Source organism: Pyxicephalus adspersus, chromosome 4, assembly GCF_032062135.1.
Source record: "Pyxicephalus adspersus chromosome 4, UCB_Pads_2.0, whole genome shotgun sequence".
NCBI lineage: Eukaryota > Metazoa > Chordata > Amphibia > Anura > Pyxicephalidae > Pyxicephalus > Pyxicephalus adspersus.
In genome coordinates this window covers 13,149,538-13,170,540 of record NC_092861.1, presented here as the reverse complement: position 1 = coordinate 13,170,540, position 21,003 = coordinate 13,149,538, and the positions used below count along the sequence as shown (strand labels likewise).

Here is a 21,003-nt window from a genome sequence, read left to right as displayed (position 1 = left end):
GGAGAAAAGCTGCTGTCATTTGCAGTGGTGGGGCAGAAAGAAGGAATGAGGGAAAGACAAAGAAGGAGTGGCAGGGGGCAATTTCTTTATTGGATACATTGAGCGAAATGCAGCTCGTCTTCTGTTAATTGTTATATTTGCAGAAGATATTGAACATAGGGACATCATAATGGGTAGGAAGACGTGTAATGGGGGACACCTTGAGAGGTGCTTAAAGATGGAAAGATATAGACACTGTAAATTTACCCTAATTTACCACTTTTTCTGAGCCAAAATTTACCCTTTTTAAAGTTTTAGTGATAAAGTGACCAATCTCCCAAGCTATTGAGTGACTGCTATGGGGAAGCAAGGTGAGATGAGCTGCAGAGTTACTTGTGGTTGAGGAAGCTACCTTTATTGATGAATTCATCTACAGCTATGGAGATTTGTGACAGTTTGTTTCAAGGAATATTTATTGCTTTTTAAGAATATGGAAATTATTTAATGTCCATAGCCTGAACAGGGTTTCACTTTATTATTGCTTGCAGTATGCCTGTGTCTCTTGATGCCCATAAGAGCCAGATGCCATATCTGCCAAATTCAGGATGTGTCTGCCAGCATCTATGATCTGTGTCTTATCATATAAATGAATCACATTCATCCTGGCTTGTTTTGTGCTTGTTCTCTCCTGAATTATATCTAGTCTTTCCTGCGGCGATACGTGCTGTGTGTTCTTGTTCAGTGATGCCGATCTATTACAATGCCCTATATATCTTCTTCTTAAGGCCCCTAAACCGTCACATAATTCAGGCACAATGCCACATTTCAATCTTATTTCTAAATAGGGAGTCATAAATAGCGAGGTATTCTGCCATTACATACTATTACAAAAGCTGGGCACTGTTGGGTGGCCAAACATTTTTAATGTCTAGTCTTTCATGCATTCATTAATTGTTGCAGTCCACCCTCTGGAAATGCTAGCTGCATGGTTGTCTCGTAGACATCTACGAGTCTATGACCAAGCAAGTGATTGATAATGGCGCCACTTAATTTCTCTGGGGCAAAGTGACATGTCCTTTTGATTGGGAACATCATTTCCATCACACATATATTGGACTCTCTTTTGTGTATGTGTTGGAATGTTATGGCATATCTAATATTTTTAGACTTGGGGAGCCATGAGATATTTTTCTGTTCTCTATTAAGGGAACCTACCATGGAACCTTCCCCACCACTTTGTTAATCTGCAGAAACATCATATTTCTGGGTAAGGGGGTGCATGTGGCTCTCTCTTCCTGTGCCAGATGCAGTGGGTATAGGATGCTCTATCAATTAAACCTACCATATGCATTTTAAAATATCAGGATCTCTATAAGTGTCATTAAAAGATAGTGTGTTTGGCAGCAACCTACAGATTTTGGTCTCTTCTGATAAGGAGAGTGGGGAAATTGTTACCCTGCTGCTATAATTCATACTGTGAGATCTAAAGACGCTTAAGTTCTGTACACACATCAGATTATCATCACCCGTAATGAAAAGTCATGCTAGTCTTGGGTAAAAAGTGACGTGTACAGTGATCCCCTGATGTTGTTTATCAGTGTGCCACAGCGCATTGATGTACGTCCGATCAGGAATGACTGCTGTGCATTTCAATGGAAGAGAGCAAGCCCTCTCATCCTACCCCTCTCCATAGAACAGGAAGGTGCAATGTGTTCTCTAACACAATAATTTTGTTCTCTAACACGCACTTGACATCTGTAAAGGCCAATGGAAAGCAAGGCAGCAGTACCTAATCTGCCTGAAAACTGCAAGACTGGGTGGTATTCTGATATCTGTATTATCGCCACAGGTACCATTGTTCTCCTGGTGATAAGTGATGAAACCTCTGGCTGTTCCTTCTGCTCTCTTACCAATCTATTAGCAAATAAGGCAGGCTGGGCAGAACTGCACAACGGCTATGTACATACATCAGAGGATTATCACCCGTGTACAGCGATGGCCTGACGCCATTCTTGGATCTGTCCTAATGCATTCAGAAGAACAGCTATACAGGTCAAGGTAGGAAAACACAGTGGGGTGCTGCTCGCTTGCCTCCCCTCTACTTAGAACAGAATGGGTGCTGTTCCGAATCCATCCTCTGTCGCTCTGTCACTGGAAACAATCAGGAAATATCTTATAGCGATGAAAATTTGACATGTGTACACTTCCTTAGAAGCAACTTGCAAGGAGGGAGGAAGAAGCTAAATTTTCATGCTGAAGTGAGGAAAGTTGGTTGGAACCAGACTGGAAAGGACATTCCAGTCGAGTTGGCCTATAGTCAATCCTCCTTGGATTCACCAAAACTAGGGTATGTGAAGGCATAACTAAGAAGAATCTGTAGGCAGGTGATGCCCCCAGTACTGTGACCCAAATTTTCAGTAACCACCCAAAAACAGCTGGATGGTTACTGAAAAGTGCCAGGTTGTGCACCCGGCTAAAAGGAGCTAGGGGAGAACACTGTAGATGTTCCATGCACTTTATCCAATCATACAAGCCTTTACACTACATAGTTGTTGGTCTAAAACTCTCCACACTAGTTTCTGAAAATATGCTTGGGTTGGTTTGTAATGGAAAATCCAGTGTGGTAATACCAGTCATAGCACTGGTCAATGTGTGAATTGTTTGCATTACTCAAATAACTGTCCATACATTTGTGTTCTTCAGCATATCTAGAACATTTCTTCATTATATTTATAGCTGAATATAAGAACTCTCTGGTGTCCTCGGCAGTGTGACTAATAGGACAATAATGTGGTTATTTGTGTCCGGAACTGTCCTCCTCGTGTTTTTTATCCCATGCAGATAGCACTGTGTTCAATCACTTAAACGTGCTTTACTGGAAGCTACAATTTTCCTTACTCTTGCTGGGCTGGCAACGTGTGATGGTCACTAAAGGACAAGCCGTGATTTTAATAACCTAGTGCTGGGGCAGAGGACAGCGACAATATTTTAGTATGTATGACACATCCTCTGCATGTCAATGCAACGCATCATGTTCCTAAGTGGACATGTCGTTAACATTTACATTTCACATGAATCAATTGGGCACATGCCAGCATGACCAAATCACATGAATATATATATAAATGTTTCTTGCCAAAGAGCAAAATAATTGAAATTTCCTAGCCTAGGTGAACACATGGTCAGTGGTTACCAATCCATTCTGTAATGTTTTAGGAATATTAAAAATACTGTCCTCATATTCAGAACAAAAAACAAGCAAAATCAGCTGTGCTGATTATTACACTTTATATTTATGAGGTTGATATACTAAATGAGGAATAAAACATCCAATTTTTTCATCACTGTGCAGTGTACCTCCGTATACAGTGCATACATTTGCATTGATGTGCCATTTTAATTTTGCATAAGTAAATGAGATACAACATGGGAGCTGATGGAGGTCAAATGATGCATCTCCGGGGTTTGCGAGTCAGGCCTCCAGGGGATATCGACTGCAGTGTTTCATGCGTCCAAGTCTAGAAGTGATCACTCGTTAGTGTACCATAGCAAATTGATTGTTGGTTTCCTTGAGAAAAGCAAGAATTCCCACAGCCTAGTGATTCATGAATCATAGTGGGTATATGTCAGCTTTTTTAGTGATGTGTATGGATTGTTATCACAAATGTTATGGCAGTGATTGAGGAATGAGGGTATTGGAGTACCTTTGTTATGACTTTGCTTTTGATTTAAGGTTGTTTAATGCCTTTTTTTATAGGTTGTGTTCCTTTACCACTCAGTACAGTCCTGCTGCCTATACAGCAGGGGAGTCAAACTCTGGCCCGCGGGCCAAATTTGGCCCACAATGTCATTTTTTTGGCCCTCAAAGGAATCCTAAATATGAATTGCAGCTGGCCCGCCGCTGCATTGAAATAGTGCTGCTACTACAATTCCCGGCATCACTCACTTCTATAGAGCAGCCGCCTCTCTGCCTATGTGTGGCCCAGCATTGAACTGTTTTATAGACGCAGGATATTGTAGTAGAGGCATCATTTGCGTCCATAGACCAGCGGCCTCTCTGCCTATGCGTGGTCCCGCATTGGACTGTTTTATAGACGCAGGGAATTGTATTAGCGATATTTCAGTTTCAAGTTTGGCCCGCGACTTTGTCTAAGTTTTTAATTTTTTCCCACTGTGTATTTGAGTTTGAAACCCCTGCTATACAGCTTCTCCTGGGTGCAAAGGTAGGCTAGACTGGATCACGTAAGTAATGCAGTGCAAAAATGGAAAGAAATGGACCAGTCTACTGAAGTCTGAATTCTTATTTATTGCCATAGCTTAATACAATTTGGACTTACAAGATAGATCATGGATCTCAATGCATAAGCCCATAATTGCCTCATACATGCATATAGACCTGCAACAGCTAGAGCCATTTCCACTTGTCTATCTTTGTCTTTTTATTTCAGAAAAAGTCTTTCAGGTACCTTGTGGCCAATTCACCAAAATCTGTCATGGCTTCTTCACAAGCAGGGTTCTTCCAGAGGTTGCTAGGGGTTCCTTGAGCAATGAACAGTTTGTGATTCTCAAGTCAGTTTAATTGACACCAATGATCTTTTTGTCTATATGTATAGGTGACATTCTTCTAAATAGCCAGCAATGTAGGGGGAATTCTTCCCACTATAGTAATTAAAGCAGGAGTTCCCTTAAGACCTGAAAGTTTTTTCAAGTTGTTCCCCAATGTCTAGAAACACTGCTCTAGGTTTTATCCTCAAGGCTTTCCCAACCTAACTCTGTAGTAAACAGGAGTTTCATATCTTGCACTGATGAATACTGACAAGCTTGCCACAGCTGTGTACAAGTGACGTATAAGACTTTGAGCTGCATATGTGCTATAAGACAAGCAAGCATGGATAACTAAAGAGGCCAGTGTCATGATGAATATGCAAGTTGGCATTTCTTAAGAAAAAAAGCTACTTGCCTGAGAATCATCAGAGACCCAGAAAAAAGGGATTCCAAATTTTGGATGAGGGATTCCTACTGTCCAATTTTACTTTCTTCTAGTTCTTCTAGGTCAACAAGTGCGATAGGGACAGAAAACCGGTCAAGTAGAATTTTTAGGACATGGGCAACAAACAGGTGCATGATTCTTATTTAACAGGTTTCCATGTGGACCAAATTACCCTTTTACATTGTGGTAATATGTATGTTACCATAACATGTGCTGGTGCAATACCGTGCCATTTATGTGACTCGCACCCTAGTGAACCTGCATGGTTGCACTCCACAATGCATGGCAACAAATGGTATCACATTGTTGTATCTGGACATGCTGGGGTGCACTGTACAAATATAAATGTGCCTCTAATGATTTAGGTCTTAATAAACCTTTGCCTTGGTGTAGGAGATACGTTGCAGTATTTTAGTAGGAGGCTTGCTGCTTATGAGTGCTTTTATGCATACTTACCATAACCTGAAGGTTTGATATGTCACAACCGGTGAGAAAGCGGAGACTGAAGCTGACACAGTGTGTCGTATTTTCTTTGTATTAGTTAGGGGGCTTTGACCTTACTTGACTCTGAGGAAGAGAAAGCATTTGGCATTTCGACGAAGAGGTGATGAGCAGTGGTTCCAGCAATGGTTGTGTGCTCACACCTAATCGTCTTATGAATATAACCCAAACTGGTCAATTTATTTTCACCTGAAGGGTAAAGATTTACTATTTGTAAACTTCAGTTTGTTAAGAGGTGATCACCCTAAAGACTTTGTGGAGCTGGGTTTGTCGAGCACCACCAGCATGCTGGACCATTTTGTTCTTTTAAAGATGGAGTTGTTAATCTGTCTTCTATAGCCTACATGGAGGACACCTTGGGCCCCCTTATTGGAATTATCCAGGTCCGTGTATATTGGCAGTAATTGATTTCCACCAGAGAACGTTTGAGGGAATTTCAGATTCCTTGTTTTATAAATAGAGCCCCTTAAGTTGTCCTGGCCTCTGCACCCAAATGATTATAGCTGCAAATTAGATTTTAAAGAACGTGTTGATGCAATTCCCTCATATTGCGGATTCACAAACTAGGCCTTGGAGACTACTGGACTTCCATTAACACCTATCTGATGAAAAATGTGACTGATCTCCTTTATTCCAGTGACAGGTCTTGGGGGACTTATTTGAATTCACATTGGTTTGTGGTTTGCAGGGACTGTACAAAAAAAAAATCTCTTTTTTATTACACTTGTCTTTTTTCTTTCTTAAAGTGTTAACTGCTTACCGGTGTCCTAAATTGGCTTTATTTTTATATTTCTGAATATGAAACAAGAAAAAAAATATCTGTCTGCTGGTACCATTATTTTTCCAGCTACAGCACAGAAATCATTACACCTCACTCATCTATTTTTGTTTTTATTTTTCATGTATTGTATATATGTTGCTGGTTTATTAGACAGCAATTTACAGAATACACATAAGTCTAGAGAAGAGCTATTACCTCTGATATGGTTATACAGGTAACCATGCACTAGAAATAGTTTTATTATAAACCTTCCAGTATGGTTTGGGTAGTGGGGAAAACCCCATTTATATGCAGGTTGAAGATGGTGGCTATTAACCCCGAGGCCTTATTACTGCATTACCTTACCTACATAGTTGTTATTACCTTATTACAAGTATTTGCAAATCACTATATCAAAGCTAGACTTGTTTTACCTTTGGAACAGCTTGAAGTGTATCTTTGAGTGGGGCTTTCTGATATTTTTTATTATAGCCTATTGGATAGATTTACCTCTCTTTTTGACCTGGTTACCATTATCAGAAAGTAAGGGGAAATCCAAAATGTATGTTTTTTCTCAGAACAAAGGGAACTCCTGTAATGGAGATGCCTCTTCTGGAAACAATAGTCTAAGAGGGGAATTTGCATCCCTTTTTACGATTTCCACTAATTTCCTGTTGTGATAAGAAGGGAAAGAAAAGTCAGCAAAAAATACCTGGCCAGAGGTTTAACCCTCAAACAAAAAGATTTGGTTAAGCAAAACTTATAAGGAAGTGCAAGAAAGTTTTAAAACTCATAAAAAATTGATTGTATCCCTTTAAGCTGATTTGAAGCATATGTTATATTCTTCTACCTTGTATCAGGGAGTTTATTTACTGACCTTGCCTGACCCAAAGTCAGCATTCTGAATCTCCTTGTCATCCAGCTGTCTGTACATGGTCTTCTCATCCCCGTCTATTGCCTTCAGGGGAGGTGACACGTCGTCTGCAGCGTCTTTCTGGATGGGAACAGAATAAAATGTAACTTTGAAAACTGTTTACTAGATAACATGTATTAACTGTATTCATTCTGACATTTCCTTCAGTATCCAGAGCTTCTTCTTCACCATTATTTATGAATCTAGAAAGTAATAATACATTTCCATGGGTAATGAGTGTGGTTTACGTAAAGCTGGAGCTTCACTATAGTAGAAAAATGAGTTATTATCTACAAAAAATGATCTTATAACATTTTGTGTAAGAAGAAAGCCCCCTGGTATGTTCTGGCCAGTCATGTTGCTGGGCAGGGGATATCTGGATTAAAAGGATATGCTTTGGATTTATTACATGCAAGTGGAGGTTGGGGAGTAAAAGTGGTGTACATAAACTTAAACCTCTTGATTTGGCAGTATCAGAAGGACCCCAGCCCAGAATCTATCATTTTACCTTCTATCTATTTGACATTTAAGAACCAGTACCGTATACAGTGAATGTTTCTGGAACCACTTGTTTGTCTTGTGTTTGTTCTGAGTGATGGCGGACAACAATACATCTCTTGTTTTTGTCTGATAACTGCAAGTCACATGGAACAAACCGGGTCTGTTGTGAAATTACATGACTGTTGTCTGGCTAATCATTAAAATGTTTTAGAATGGACACTGGTCAAGAGAAAACACCAGCCAGTGTGGATTATGGGAAGTTAGATGCTCCGGGGATTGTTTTTGTGATTGTGAGTTTCTGCAGAAAAATGTAACCTTGAAGACAAGCTTCTGATCTGTAATGTACACAGCATCCAAATTGTGCATTGACAACAATATGGGGACAGATGTCAAGGAATAGCTTTTTTATTTTCTTCAAACTTCTTATGGAACTATATTATGTCATCTAAATGGGTCATCTTGAAAAAGAATGAGAATGGAAATAAAGTTTGTGTATGTTAAAGAGAAAACTTGTGCAGAAAATTCTGAGTAGTTGAGGAGCTTGGGACCCATTAAAGGTCCAATTGACTGGGAGAACACCAAACCTGAGCAACAAATCTAATTCTGAATCCTATCTTGTGCTGGCATACATGAAAACGCACCACTTCAATTGCTGGGGATATTATTTGGTTTTCTGTTTTTAGTTTAGTTTACCTTAGGGCCAACACCCCCCTTTTTACCAGCAGTTTATTTTTCACACATTGGGTTTGAATAATTAAAGCTCTACAAATTTGTAGTAGATAGACTATCATGGGATGATCCAACTACCTGGATGATCCAACATTTCTGGAACGGATCTGGACCAGGACTGAAAGCATTTGCTAACTAACAGCGATCACTGAAGTTCTCCCATGATAGTATATATTCTCTAGTTTTGGAGAGGTTTAACAAATTTGGCCCATAGACCTAAAAATAGGTGATCATTTTGCTCTAAACCCTGAGATCTTGGGGTAGAGTCGTTTATCACTTGTCAGGCATTTTGTTACAACCAATGCAACTTTTTTTAGGACATAGAGTATAATGGAAAATCTTTCTGCAAGCAATCTCCATTCACTGCAGATTCACTGATTGGTAAATGCCAAGTGTGCATGAATGTGCCCATATGCAGCAATAGTTAAATAAATATACCTCTAGTTAAACAGTAGAAACTGCAGAAACCCTACTTTTATGCTTTGACAACAAACATGCTCTCCTCTTGTAAAGCTAGTATTACTTTATTACTAAAGGAACATAATTCTGGTTCTAATCCCAGCAACGGCTACTTCTCTGTCTAGAAAGAGTGTCACAGTGTCAAAATATATATTTGTCTCTTATTCTGAGAAATGTTGTCACAGGGCCTCCCAGTGATGGAAAATCCTAAATTTAGTTGTCGGATTCGGAATAGGAATGGATAAGATATCTTTACATGGGAATTCTTCAAATGTATTGCTTGTTATATCTATAGAGCAGAGAAGTAGATCTTCACAGAGGGACACATACAGCAGTAAAACATTTCAACAAGGGATTAAACTCTTCCCTACTGTATCCAAAATGGAAGAAAAAAGTTGTGAAAGCTACACCTTAACGTTATTACTGTTGTCTACTCAGAACTAATGCTTCATTTTCGATGAATACACTGGAGGACGTAGCCAACATCAAACTGACTTTGGGCACCCCCCCCCAACGGATTTAGGGGTCTCTGTTGGCTGAGGAGTGTCTGGGGCCCCTTTACAATGGTACTATTTGCACTTTTCTATGCCGCTGGTGGACCAAAAGGCTACATTTTTAGTTTAACAGGCGTGGGACCAGGAGGAATAGGGAGACTTTAAAGTGTAGGGAAGTATTAAAATACTTATTCCTTACGAATGCTAATTTGTTTTTGTAGTAATGGCAGTGTTCTCCCCAGCCCGTTTTAGCTGGGCGCACCACCCAGCAGGTTTCAGTAACCACCCGAGAAATTGGACCAATACAGGGTCTGGCACCTGCCTACAGCTTCTTCCCACCCAACCTAAAAACATTTCTGGTGAGAACACTGAATGGGACAGTTTATCAAACAGCAGAACCTCTCTAGGTGAAAATATCTTGTTTTGGACGTGTTGCAATAGCCATCAGCGTGTCTGCACTAATTCCCTATCTGCTGTAAAAATAGTTGTTTTTTCGAAAGCTTCCTACAGATGTCTGTGGTCAGACTGAAAAGAGAAATCTGCGCTATGATACGTACCCTCTTTCTGTGTTGAAATCTGTACCCTCTTTTTGAGTGTTGAAATCTGATGATCTTTCATCTTCCTGTAAGAAACTTTCCAAGCTCTAGCGCAGGGGTGTCAAACTCAAATACACAGAGGGACACATTTAAAAAATTAGACAAAGTCGCGGGCCAACCTTAAAATTTATTGAAAATTTTCCTTCTCATTAGTTAAAAAAACCCTTTTCATATGGAAACAAAGAGGTTTTGCTTCTCATTCAATCTGGAACAGGCTTATAATGGAGAAAGAGGCATAAAAAACCGGGCCAGAGTTTGACACCACTGCTCTGGACCAACTTTTAGTTCCTCTTCAGATGTTCTTGTGAAGCGATGTGATGTTGGTTTTTCCTTGGTCAGATCTCCACCTTGAAGAGCCTGATCACTTATTAGGCAGAGCAATATGTACAATGTCATAATTCATGAAAATAAGAATTCTCTTTTTTTTACTCATCCAAGTCTAAGTATACATGGATGGAGAAAAATAGCAACCAATCACATTTTTGTGATGGATACAAAATAATATATGCATCACCTTCAACTGGTTGTCCTTCTTGTTGTGACAACTTAAAAATGGAATTTCCCTCATTATTCGGACACTTTTTAGCATTATTATAAAAAGTTTAGTCTTTAGACATATTTTTAAGGAACTTTTTCATGTAGCTTTTACACTTTTACACACTTGCTATATCAAATGTCAATTGTTGTTTTAGGTGTATATATATATTTGTAAACTACCTCTTACAACTTTTTATTGTTTTAGTTTTTTTTTGTAATAAGCCTGGTTGGGCTGGTAGATGTGATGTGGTAGATGGTCGTTGTGCAGCACTACTAAACAGAAAATGGAGATTGCATATGTAAGGTTGTGAGAATTTATCTAGCACTTTTTTTAACATAGGGAAACTCTTTGAGGTAACTTTCAGATCCTCTTCTATAAATACTATATCCACCACTCACAGTATATTAGAATGGGGGTCAGGAGAAAGAATGCCTCTTAAATTGCTGGCTGGTGTGGCCGGTATCACCCTTACAGATAGCCAAAAAGATGATTGGTGTCAGTTAAATTGACCTGAGAGTCACAAACTTCCCATTGCTCAAGGAACCCAGAGGAACCCCTGGAGGAACCCTGGTTGAAAAACTCTGTTATAAACCATGTGGCTATGTATTATATAGTTCCCGCCAAAGGAAGTAATATTTAAATAAATAAAGTTTTTTTGTAATTTGTAAAGCTTTTGTGTAGAGATAAAGCGGTTGAACCTGTTTAGAGACATTTGTGTTTTTACACTCTGGATTTTGCAGTGAAATCTGCGGCTTTGAACTCTGTGTTTGTTTTAGGGTTACCATAGCAGTCCTCACCCACTGCTGAATTTTTGTTTTTCAGATAAGTTTTGTACGTCTGCTCTCATTTCCTTCTTCTAAACTCCCAATTTCTCACAGATCACGCTGCAGTTTCATGTAAGCAAATTTGTCACAGTGAGCACAAGCCAGGATGTGGTTTAAAACATGACGATTTGTGGTCATGTTCATTTGTTTCCCTCCAATTACCCCAGTTCTGTGCAGCTGATGTGACCCATTTGTTCTTTCTGAAACAACTGATGCCACTAAATTATTTAAAATTATATAAGGGCACATTTTGGAAAGAGACTTTCTAAAAGAAGTTTTAGGAGGTACAAGTGTAATATGACTAAACCATTAGCTATATATTTACTATGAACCTAGATATCTGCCAGGTAATTGCCCCAACCTGCTAAGCATAGCGTCACCCCTGAGGAAGCCCAAGCCTGGGCGAAACACGCTGGGTTATCAACAATACGTATGCGATATGAATTAGGCATTATTGTATGATCTAATTAGAGGTCTTCTGTCTAGTGCCCTATTCTGGCGGTTAAGGCCAGGATATAGTTTCTGGCCATTTGATAAACTGTATTATCTTTCCTTTTTATTGTTATGTGATATGGGAATTTATCATTATTACAACCCAATATTTGCCCAAAAAAACTTTTCTACCTTTGTTTTGCTTCTATACTATGAATTAGGGTTGGCAATAAAGCCAAATTATAGGCCATCATACACCTATTCCCACCGGGAAATAAAACCCTCCCACTTCAGTCTAAACCTTTAGCTTTATACACTATGAATAAAAGTTTGTGATCACTGGACCATCACACCTACTGTACATGAGCTTGTTAAACATCCTATTCCAAAACCATGGGCAATATTGCCAACGTGAACTCAGAATGTGAAGACCTAATATGTAATATAGAAAGTCTGGAAATGATAATTATTCCTAAGCAGTACCCTAAAAATACGTTTTATGTATTTAATTTATGCCAAAAAGAAAGTAACAGAGATTAGTTCTTTGTATGAATTGTACTTGGGTACTTATGTGCCTATAACTTATTTAATGTACAGTGCTGCGTAATATGTTGGAGCTATATAATTCCTGTTTAGTAATAATAATAATAATATTAATAATAATAATATTCTTTTGTATAGCTTTATGTTGCAGTGTAAAATAAAAGGCACTTGCTGTATTGGACTGGTAATTTCTGCAGATTTGGAGTAAGACTTTATGATGTAAGTACTGTTGGGTTTGCAAAGTTAAAGCGGAACTAAACATGCACGTCTCAGTTCTGTCACAGGGAACCTGCATCTTCTTCTCTTCCTATACGTTACCTGTACGTGGGAGTTCCTTCATTATCTGCAATTATTAATATTTTATTATTATTATTAAACAGGATTTATATAGCTCCAACATATTACGCAGCGCTGTACATTAAATAGTAATTGCAAATGACAGACTAATACAGACAGTGATACAGGAGGAGAGAACCCTGCCCCGAAGAGCTTACAATCTAGTAGGAAGCACAAGTGCAGCTTAGCTTTTTTGACAGTTTCCCGGATTGATCCCGCAGGTAGGTGGGATTATTGCATAAAGGACATCTCATGTCCCTGTTTGCAATAATGACCTGCCTGATTGAGCATTTTACAAAGGGCACTTTAGTGCTTTAACATGGAGTCATTTCCTCTCATCCACATGTATACCAAAATTCACTTAGGGACAGGGACTGACGTTGGATGAATAGACTTGGCTTATGATCAGTTTTCCATCCCAAAGGTGTGCAAAAGTTTGCTGTCAAGGCTCTGTGATAGCCGAATGAATTTCTCTGAATTAAACTCATCAAATCATGTCTTAAGGAAGCTGACTTTATGCGCTGGGGTATGACTTGTGCTGGAGACCTCCCCAACTTGTTTCTATAAATTTGGAAGCAGGCAAATTTGTAAAATGTGTTTTTATGAATGAACAGTGTCTTTCCCGACAATAATATAGAGGAATACCTGCATACACATTAGCATGTAAATAGCACATATGTTCCAGAGGCTCAAACTTCCTGTTGCCTAAACAGTAACCTAAAAAATAAGTGTTGATTGCTTTCAGGTATCTTTATCTGTTTATCAGACTCCCAGAACTTGTTCTACACCACTGATTTAGAGAACTGTTTGCTGTTTTAACAGCACTGCCAAGCTGCTTCCAAGCAGCCATGGCTCGGGCAGTTGTGTTTGTTTCTTGGCATGAGGAACACCTAGTTTAAGAAATCCATTGTGTCTTATGTGGAAAGTGCCAGCATGGCCTCAGACAACTTGTTGGTTGGCATTAGATTTCCAGGGTTAGGCTGCACAGTGATAAAGGACAGCTTAGAAGTCTCTTAGCAGGGTTAAAAAACAAGGCGTTCAAGACGGTTAATCAGCAGGTTCTGCGTGAGAAGAACCCCTTAAGTCAGCAATTATGCAGGGAGGGTCAACTCATCAAATAGTTTTTAACAGAAAAAAACAGTTTGCACAGTTTGAACCTTTCAGGCACTGGAGTTTGCATTGCAGATCTTGTTCTCAAAGCTGCAGACTCTAATCTATTACCGTCATATTGGCTTCAGCTTAGTGAGTTGATGGCCTGGAGCAAACGTAAGGAGAGGAGACTTCATTGAAATGCACATTTGTTCCATGCCAGCAGCTTTCCAGGTACTGGTTGGTTTAGCTGAACTCTACTTACCCTAAAGGGAATGAGAACTACAAGCATTGTGAATTAATTCTCTTAAACAATGGACTGTTAGGTGTTTCTTTTTTACGAAGGCAGTGATAAGTATTCGCAGGTGACGGCCAACATGCATTGCATCTTTGGTATCATGGATCTATTCTATAAAATTTTTTTCTATTTAAACTTTGTATATAGATGTCACTAAACCTAATATTCCAAACCTAAATTACAAGAAACCTTAGTCCTCTATCCATTTTACAATACTATGTGAGCAATCATTTACAATCACAGTGTCATTGGTCACCGAGCAGCTAGTAGAGGGTTTCAGTCTCTGTGTGTACACTTCCCGTAATAGTACAATGTCATTAGATTCTCACATTCCAGGAAAGGAGCTGTAATCTGTAACAGCTTTGGAACGTGTCAGGTGAAAGTAGAAAGGGATTTCTCCATAGTGTACAGTCATTCTCCAGGAATTCAGCTAGTTACTCATCTACGCTACTCTCTGTGACTCAGACCATGCTGTCATTACTGGTTTCTGCAAATAACAAAAGCCCAGCCAAATAGAATAGGATGACGTGTGCATTTATTTAGTGTATCAGATTGCATTGTAATGGAGCACCACGACATTTGTTTAATAAGCTAAAGTACAGTGTCTATTAGGAGTGATGATCAAGTGATGGCTGAAAGTCATTTATGATCCTGCAAAGCCTTCTGTGTGGTCCATGTGAGCTGTTTCATGTTATTTGTAATGTGACCTATCAGTGCAGTTATACAGGAGATATTGGAGCTTGCAGAGAACTTCTAAAAGTTTGTTAACTTCTGACCATCTGCACCTAGAATTCTGCCAAAAATATGCACCCCTTCAAATTTTAGGGGCAAGGGTTTACAGTAAGGGGTGCTGTTAATACTACAGCATGCAAAGATATTCTGGATGATTAATCATCCAACCCCTTGGCATCAATTTTGGGAAAGACCTTTATCTGTTACATCATAGTTGTGGCCCAGTGCACAAAGCCAAGTCCTTAAGACACGATCTAGGGTGGAGGAACTTGTGTAACCTACACAGTAGCCTGACCTCAACCTTACCGAATACCTTCAGAATTATTATTATTATTATAGAGCCAACATATTACGCAGCGCTGTACATTAAATAGGGTTTACAAATGACAAACAGATACAGACAGCGAAACAGGAGGAGTAGATGACCCTGCCCTTAGGAGCCTACAATCTAGGAGAATTAATTGGAACAGTGTTTACCATTCTGGTTTTTACACCTAGCGTTAGTATCTATTTGCACAGATGCTTTTGCCTACCCACAGTCACAATACAAAGTCTTGTAAAAAGTCTTCCCAAAAGAGTGAAGGCTGTTGTAGCCAAACAGATCAAGCCCATATGAATGGTTTTGGAAGGGGATGTCCAACAGGTATTTTTCAGGTTTGATTGTCCAGCGGCCTCGCACATTGGCCGTACAGTGTATTGTGGTGCTGCTGATATAGTACTGGTATCATTGGTAACTTTCAGCATGTATTCCTGTGGTAATCCATATTACCAAACACAGTATGTTCATTGTATATTTCAGGAACAATGAACTACAATTTAGTTTTAAGAAACGTATAGTTTAGTAGTGATCACTGATTCAGTGATTGCTTCTGAAATCCTAATAGTGTAGTGTGAAACATTCATTGTAGATGTAGCTATAGATCTTGGATTATAGTTAGAGAAGGAGGAATGATTCAATAATAAATTTGAATAACATTTTTAAATCAGTGGGCAAACATTTGTGCTTGAGTAACCCTAAGGAGGAAGGGATCACCCCCTGGGGCAAATGTATATGGGTTGTCTGCTGGGATCAAAACCAAGACTGGGGGAATGGATTGGGTTGAATGACAGTAATCTCAATAGAAATTTTAGCTATTTGCCAATTGTAAGCCAATAAATAATAAATTATTTATTTATAACTTTGCTGGGCAAACAAAATGGTTTGTTCATTAATTGCTACGGCAACATAAAATACTATCTTCCATTGTAGTTTAACGCATGACCAAGTGACTACATCTGAACTTCAGGTATATAATAAAAGAGAATTATTGCAAGGAAGTACCTGGCAGGGGTGTCTTCAGTGTTCTCTCCAGCCCCTTTTAGCTGGGCGCACTACCCAGCACTGTTCAGCTTCCTCCCGATTCTTTTATGGTGGTTACTGATGAGTTGGGTCATGATACTTGGTCTTTCACCCACCTAAATTTCATCCCACAAACTATCATCTTTCATTATTGTGACTGCTCTGTTTTGGTGCAAGTTTAAAACTTGTGTTTCTTCTTCTTTCAGATTCTGCTGTGTCATCTAGAATTGGTGGGAGCTGAGTCCAAACCGTTATCTGACAAGAAGACAATCTTTCAGCTCATTGGAAAATATAACAACACTGATCTTGGGCCTACAAAAATCATACCCTGTGACAAATGCCCAGCAGGCACCTATATGTCCAAGCACTGTACTGAGTCTGACCTCCGGGAGTGTAGCCCGTGCCCCAATGGCACCTTCACCAAACACGAAAATGGGAATGAAAGGTGTCATCCATGCAGTCCACCATGTGAGCATCCTATGGTCACAAAAACAGTTTGCTCTGCCTTGTATGACCGTGAGTGCTCATGCCCACCTGCAACATATCTTGTCAATGGCTCCTGTGCCAACCACACGGTGTGCCCACTAGGATGGGGCGTGAAAAAGAAAGGAAGTGAAACTGAAAACGTCAAATGTAGGGTTTGTAACAATGGTACCTATTCTGATGTGCCTTCCAGTACGATGAAATGTAAGCCCCATACCAACTGCTTTGAGCTTGGCCTGGTGGTCACCAAGCCTGGTACGAAAGAACAAGACAATATATGTGGACCTCTTTCTTCTTCTCAATCTACGGACCTCTACTCTCCACCCACTGAATATGGTGAGAAATCCTACTGTATATGTAGCCAGTTTTTATTCTTCCTTTTGGTCAAATACATATTTGGAATCACAGTTTGAATTTGTTATGCCTAGGGAGTATTTTTCTGTTTTAAGGGAAAAAAATATTATTCCGAACAAATGTGTCATCAGTAAGGAAAACAAACACATAACTCATTTGCTATATGATTGACAAAGTTTGAACTGCCCTCCTCTGTGCAGAACTTTTAATAAGACTCTCATATTAAGGCCAAGGCACAAGCGTAATTTATTCCTCAAATACTAACAGGCTTGTGCATGCAAATGCTTCCTTTAGTACCTGAAGTCAAAGGAAACAATTCCAGGTATATGCAGAACCATGTGACAGCTTTGGTCAAATCATTCATTGTTCACTAATTTTAATTACTATTTATTAGCAGTGCATGGGAAAAGCACTTTATAAATAATAGCAGCAGCCTATAGGAAAGGAACCTGAGTCTAAAAGAAACTAATAAACACCTAACCATTACATCTTTATCAGCTTTATGGACAATATATTCCAAAACCATGAACAGTGGGAATTTGTGCACAGCTAAAAGATCTTTTGTAAGGTGAGGTGCTGATGTTAAAAAAGTAGATATTGATCACATTCTTTATTCTAATTGATTTCAAAGTACTTAAAGCAGAACGGAACCTGCTTTCTTCTCCTCCAGTAGATGATCTTAATTGGCTGGGATGATGTTAATTAATTCCTGTGAAACCAGGATTGTCTGGCATCCAGGAGCTATCAGGCAAGAGGAATTATTGCAGAAGGGACATTGCCTGACCTGTTCAATAATGACCTGCCTCATCATAGATTCCTAACAGTGGAACTATAGTTCTGCTTTAATAGTGTTACAGTTAGGGCTTTGTGTAGGGTACTCAAGCTGCTCCACACCAAACTCATCAAACCATATCTTTATGGTGTTGGCTTTGTACACAAGGGCACAGTCATGATGGAACAGAACCAGGCCGTTTTCAAACTGTTGCCACAAGTTGGAAGCATGCAATTGTCTAAACTGTCTGTGTGTTGTGGCATTCACTGAAAACATTTTAGTTCCCATGCATTGGATAAATGTGCTAGTCAAGTGTCCACTTCTGACCATAAAGATTTTATAAAACTACTTTTGTTTTATCCAATAAACCGAAGCTGAATTTTGTGCATGTTGGTGACCCATAATTTGCACATCATGTAAGTACATCAGATTTGCACATATTAACATTTACCTTGTACAGCAATCTAATTCAGTGCTTCAGTCCTTGCTCTGACCTCTGTCACATCTTCGCTTTCATTTGGTGTGTTTAGGCTTTTGATTGACCAGGCCAGAATGAGGAAAGTCCTCTGCATGTGAAAAGTAACCTTCTCACGGTTCCATAGGTTGCTGTAAACTGAGTTGCAGATCGCAAAAAAAAAAAAAAAAAAAAACACAGGAAATAGGATCTATTTATAACAGAAGAAACATATTTAATATCCTAATTAATTATAAAATTCGATTTTGAGTTCTGTAATAGTGTGCAAGATCTGAAGCTACAGAACTGTTATGTGGAAAACAGTGAGCATTTTACATTGATATGCTGCACATGTACACAGAATGACTTACCTAGTTTTTCATCTCTGTAGTCACAGCTAGATGGTTAGAGATCTTTCTTCTTTTTTTGTTATATATATAGTTGGCCTTGGAATCCCAGAACCATATTTCCTCCCTTTGATCCAGGGTGATTTCCTATGCTAACTCTTCTTTTTCTGCCTTTTACAATTCATTGTGTAAATATCTTGGGAATGTTCTAGTGGAGCACATGGCTGATTGCATGCCGCTGGTCAATGTTTGCACAATCTAATTACTGTAACAATCTGTTGTACAATAGTGCAGCTACACTAATAACTGGGTGGTAATGTTCACTGGTAGCTGTTTTTGAAACTCAAAGACCTGCAAACAGGAAACTCTATCTGATAAGGGTTAATACTTTATGTTGCAACATTTTGTATTGAAACCTAATGAATAGCCATTAGCCAAAGATATGCTTTGAAAGCAAGTAACAACTGTAATCTCAGTAGCTGACACAGCGTGACCCTTTCTTTGCTGCAATTTAACATTAGTGTCATTTTCAGTTATATATAGATATTGTCTTAAAAATTAACAATGACTGCATTGCTGTATCAATTCAGTTGAATTTGTGGAGGAGTTGGGGGTGTACAAATTATGAGGACAGAAAGTGGTAGGTCAGAGAGTGATAGTTCCACAAATACTGTTGGTTATTTCATGTGGTTTGATCCACTGATATGCCAATTGTGAGTGTTGAAAAAGATTTTTTTTTCAGGGGGTTTTTCCTTAACCCTCCTAGCGGTAATCTCGAGTGTGACTCGGGCTGGTTTTTACATGCAAAAAGCGGTAATCCCGAGTCACACTTGGGGTAACTTTAGAAGCCCCTCTTACCTTTGCCCCCCGCTCCAGCGGTGATCGGATGGTCCTGCTGTGATGCCGGGGCGCCAGTCCGTCGAGGGGCGTGGCCGGGTGGGAAATATAAAAGCAGATTACTGAGTAATCTGCTTTTAAATACTACCCGGGTCCCGGCCATGCCGCTGCTCGCATTAGCAGTGAGATGCAAAGCACAATGCAAAAGTCCTGCATTGTGCTTTGCATCTCTCTGGAGATGCAGAGCAGCAGCTCCAGCGTCGGCGTGAGGCGGGTGGGACACCCGGGAGGATGAGTCATATTCCAGGTGATGCGAGTGGTGATGTGTTGGGGGGGGTGTCCGGGCAGCAAATTTAAAAGCAGATTACAGTCTGAATGTAATCTGCTTTTAAATGGTTTTTACAGTAGAAAAACAACACAAAACATGAAATAAAAATAAAAGTACATTTTTAATTTTATATTTTATTTTAAGATTACATTGTTGTCTAATATTTCATTATTTTTTAAAACTATTATTTATAAATATGTATTATATTATAATTTATGATTATAATATAATGAATAAATATAATTATTATACCCGGGAGTTAATCCTAAGAATTACAGGCCCACAATATAAACAAAAATTTCTATGGAAAAAAATAGGATCACTTTTTGCATCAAAAAACTGACAGAATTAGAGCGCTAGGGGGGTTAAGAAAGAAAATACCAACAGGTATGTGGCTTTCCCGGACGGTCTAAGGCTTTGTTTCTTGCCAAGGTAAATAAGTGAGATCATCAAGCTGCTCAAGCTCAGCCTATATAAAAAGCCTACTTGTGCTAAAATTAAGAGCGTTTGGCTCATTCTCAAGTTCCTGCTAGGAAGTCTGAGTTTAGAGTTTGGTTGTTCATTATCCCAACAGTCTACAACTTTGTTACTGCTCTCAGGTTCTCCTCTGACTTCTAACTAACCCATCATCTCTGCTCGTGTTTCAGAGCCCACAGATGTTTACAACGAAACTGAAAAGAATGAAACTAGATACTTGAACATGACAGTAGACCAGGGAGCAGGACAACATCAAAGACCTCATGGGCAGCCTGCACAGATGACGGAAGGAGCCCAACCGCCAGGGTCAGTGGGGACTGGAGGGGAAGGACCCAAAAACACAGGCTACAAGACCACCAAGAGGGGGCCTCCACTTCGACAAGTCCCACACCATTTTGACATCAATGAGCACTTACCTTGGATGATTGTACTTTTTTTGCTGCTCGTACTTGTGATCATTGTGGTGTGTAGTGTCAGGAAAAGCTCACGCACCCTCAAAAAAGGACCAAAGCAGGATCCGAGTTCTATTGTGGAGAAAGCGGGCTTTAAGAAAACCACAGCCTTGACAAACAACAGAGAGAAATGGATTTACTACTGTAATGGGCATGGTAAGTGGAAACAATAAGAGTAAAACATGTGTATGCTTAAATAGTGGGGAGCGAGGGTAACCAATCCAATTCTAGCTTTTCTAGTCTGTGGTCTTCCAGAGAATTCCAAAGAATAGTACATTTAAAGAGAGTTACTATTTTTACCTTTAGCTCTTCAATTTATCCAAAAGATTTTGATCAGGTGTTTTTGCTTGTACCTGCTTGATATTCTTTATTTTCACGATTGTATTTCATATGCAGATTTGTAGATTGTGTGCATAGCTGGGAGTTCAAAACTTTGCAAAAGACCT

The 21,003-nt window shown here is 39.3% G+C and overlaps 1 protein-coding gene across 1 annotated transcript in view; it reads left to right on the top strand.

The window, feature by feature from the left end:
- Positions 1–21,003, top strand: part of TNFRSF21 (TNF receptor superfamily member 21) — a 72,584-nt gene that overhangs the window by 12,388 nt on the left and 39,193 nt on the right. The window contains exons 2-3 of the mRNA XM_072407435.1: positions 16,260–16,872; positions 20,276–20,713. Coding sequence (XP_072263536.1) covers positions 16,260–16,872; positions 20,276–20,713 — 1,051 coding nt within the window. The remainder of the gene's footprint in view (positions 1–16,259; positions 16,873–20,275; positions 20,714–21,003) is intronic.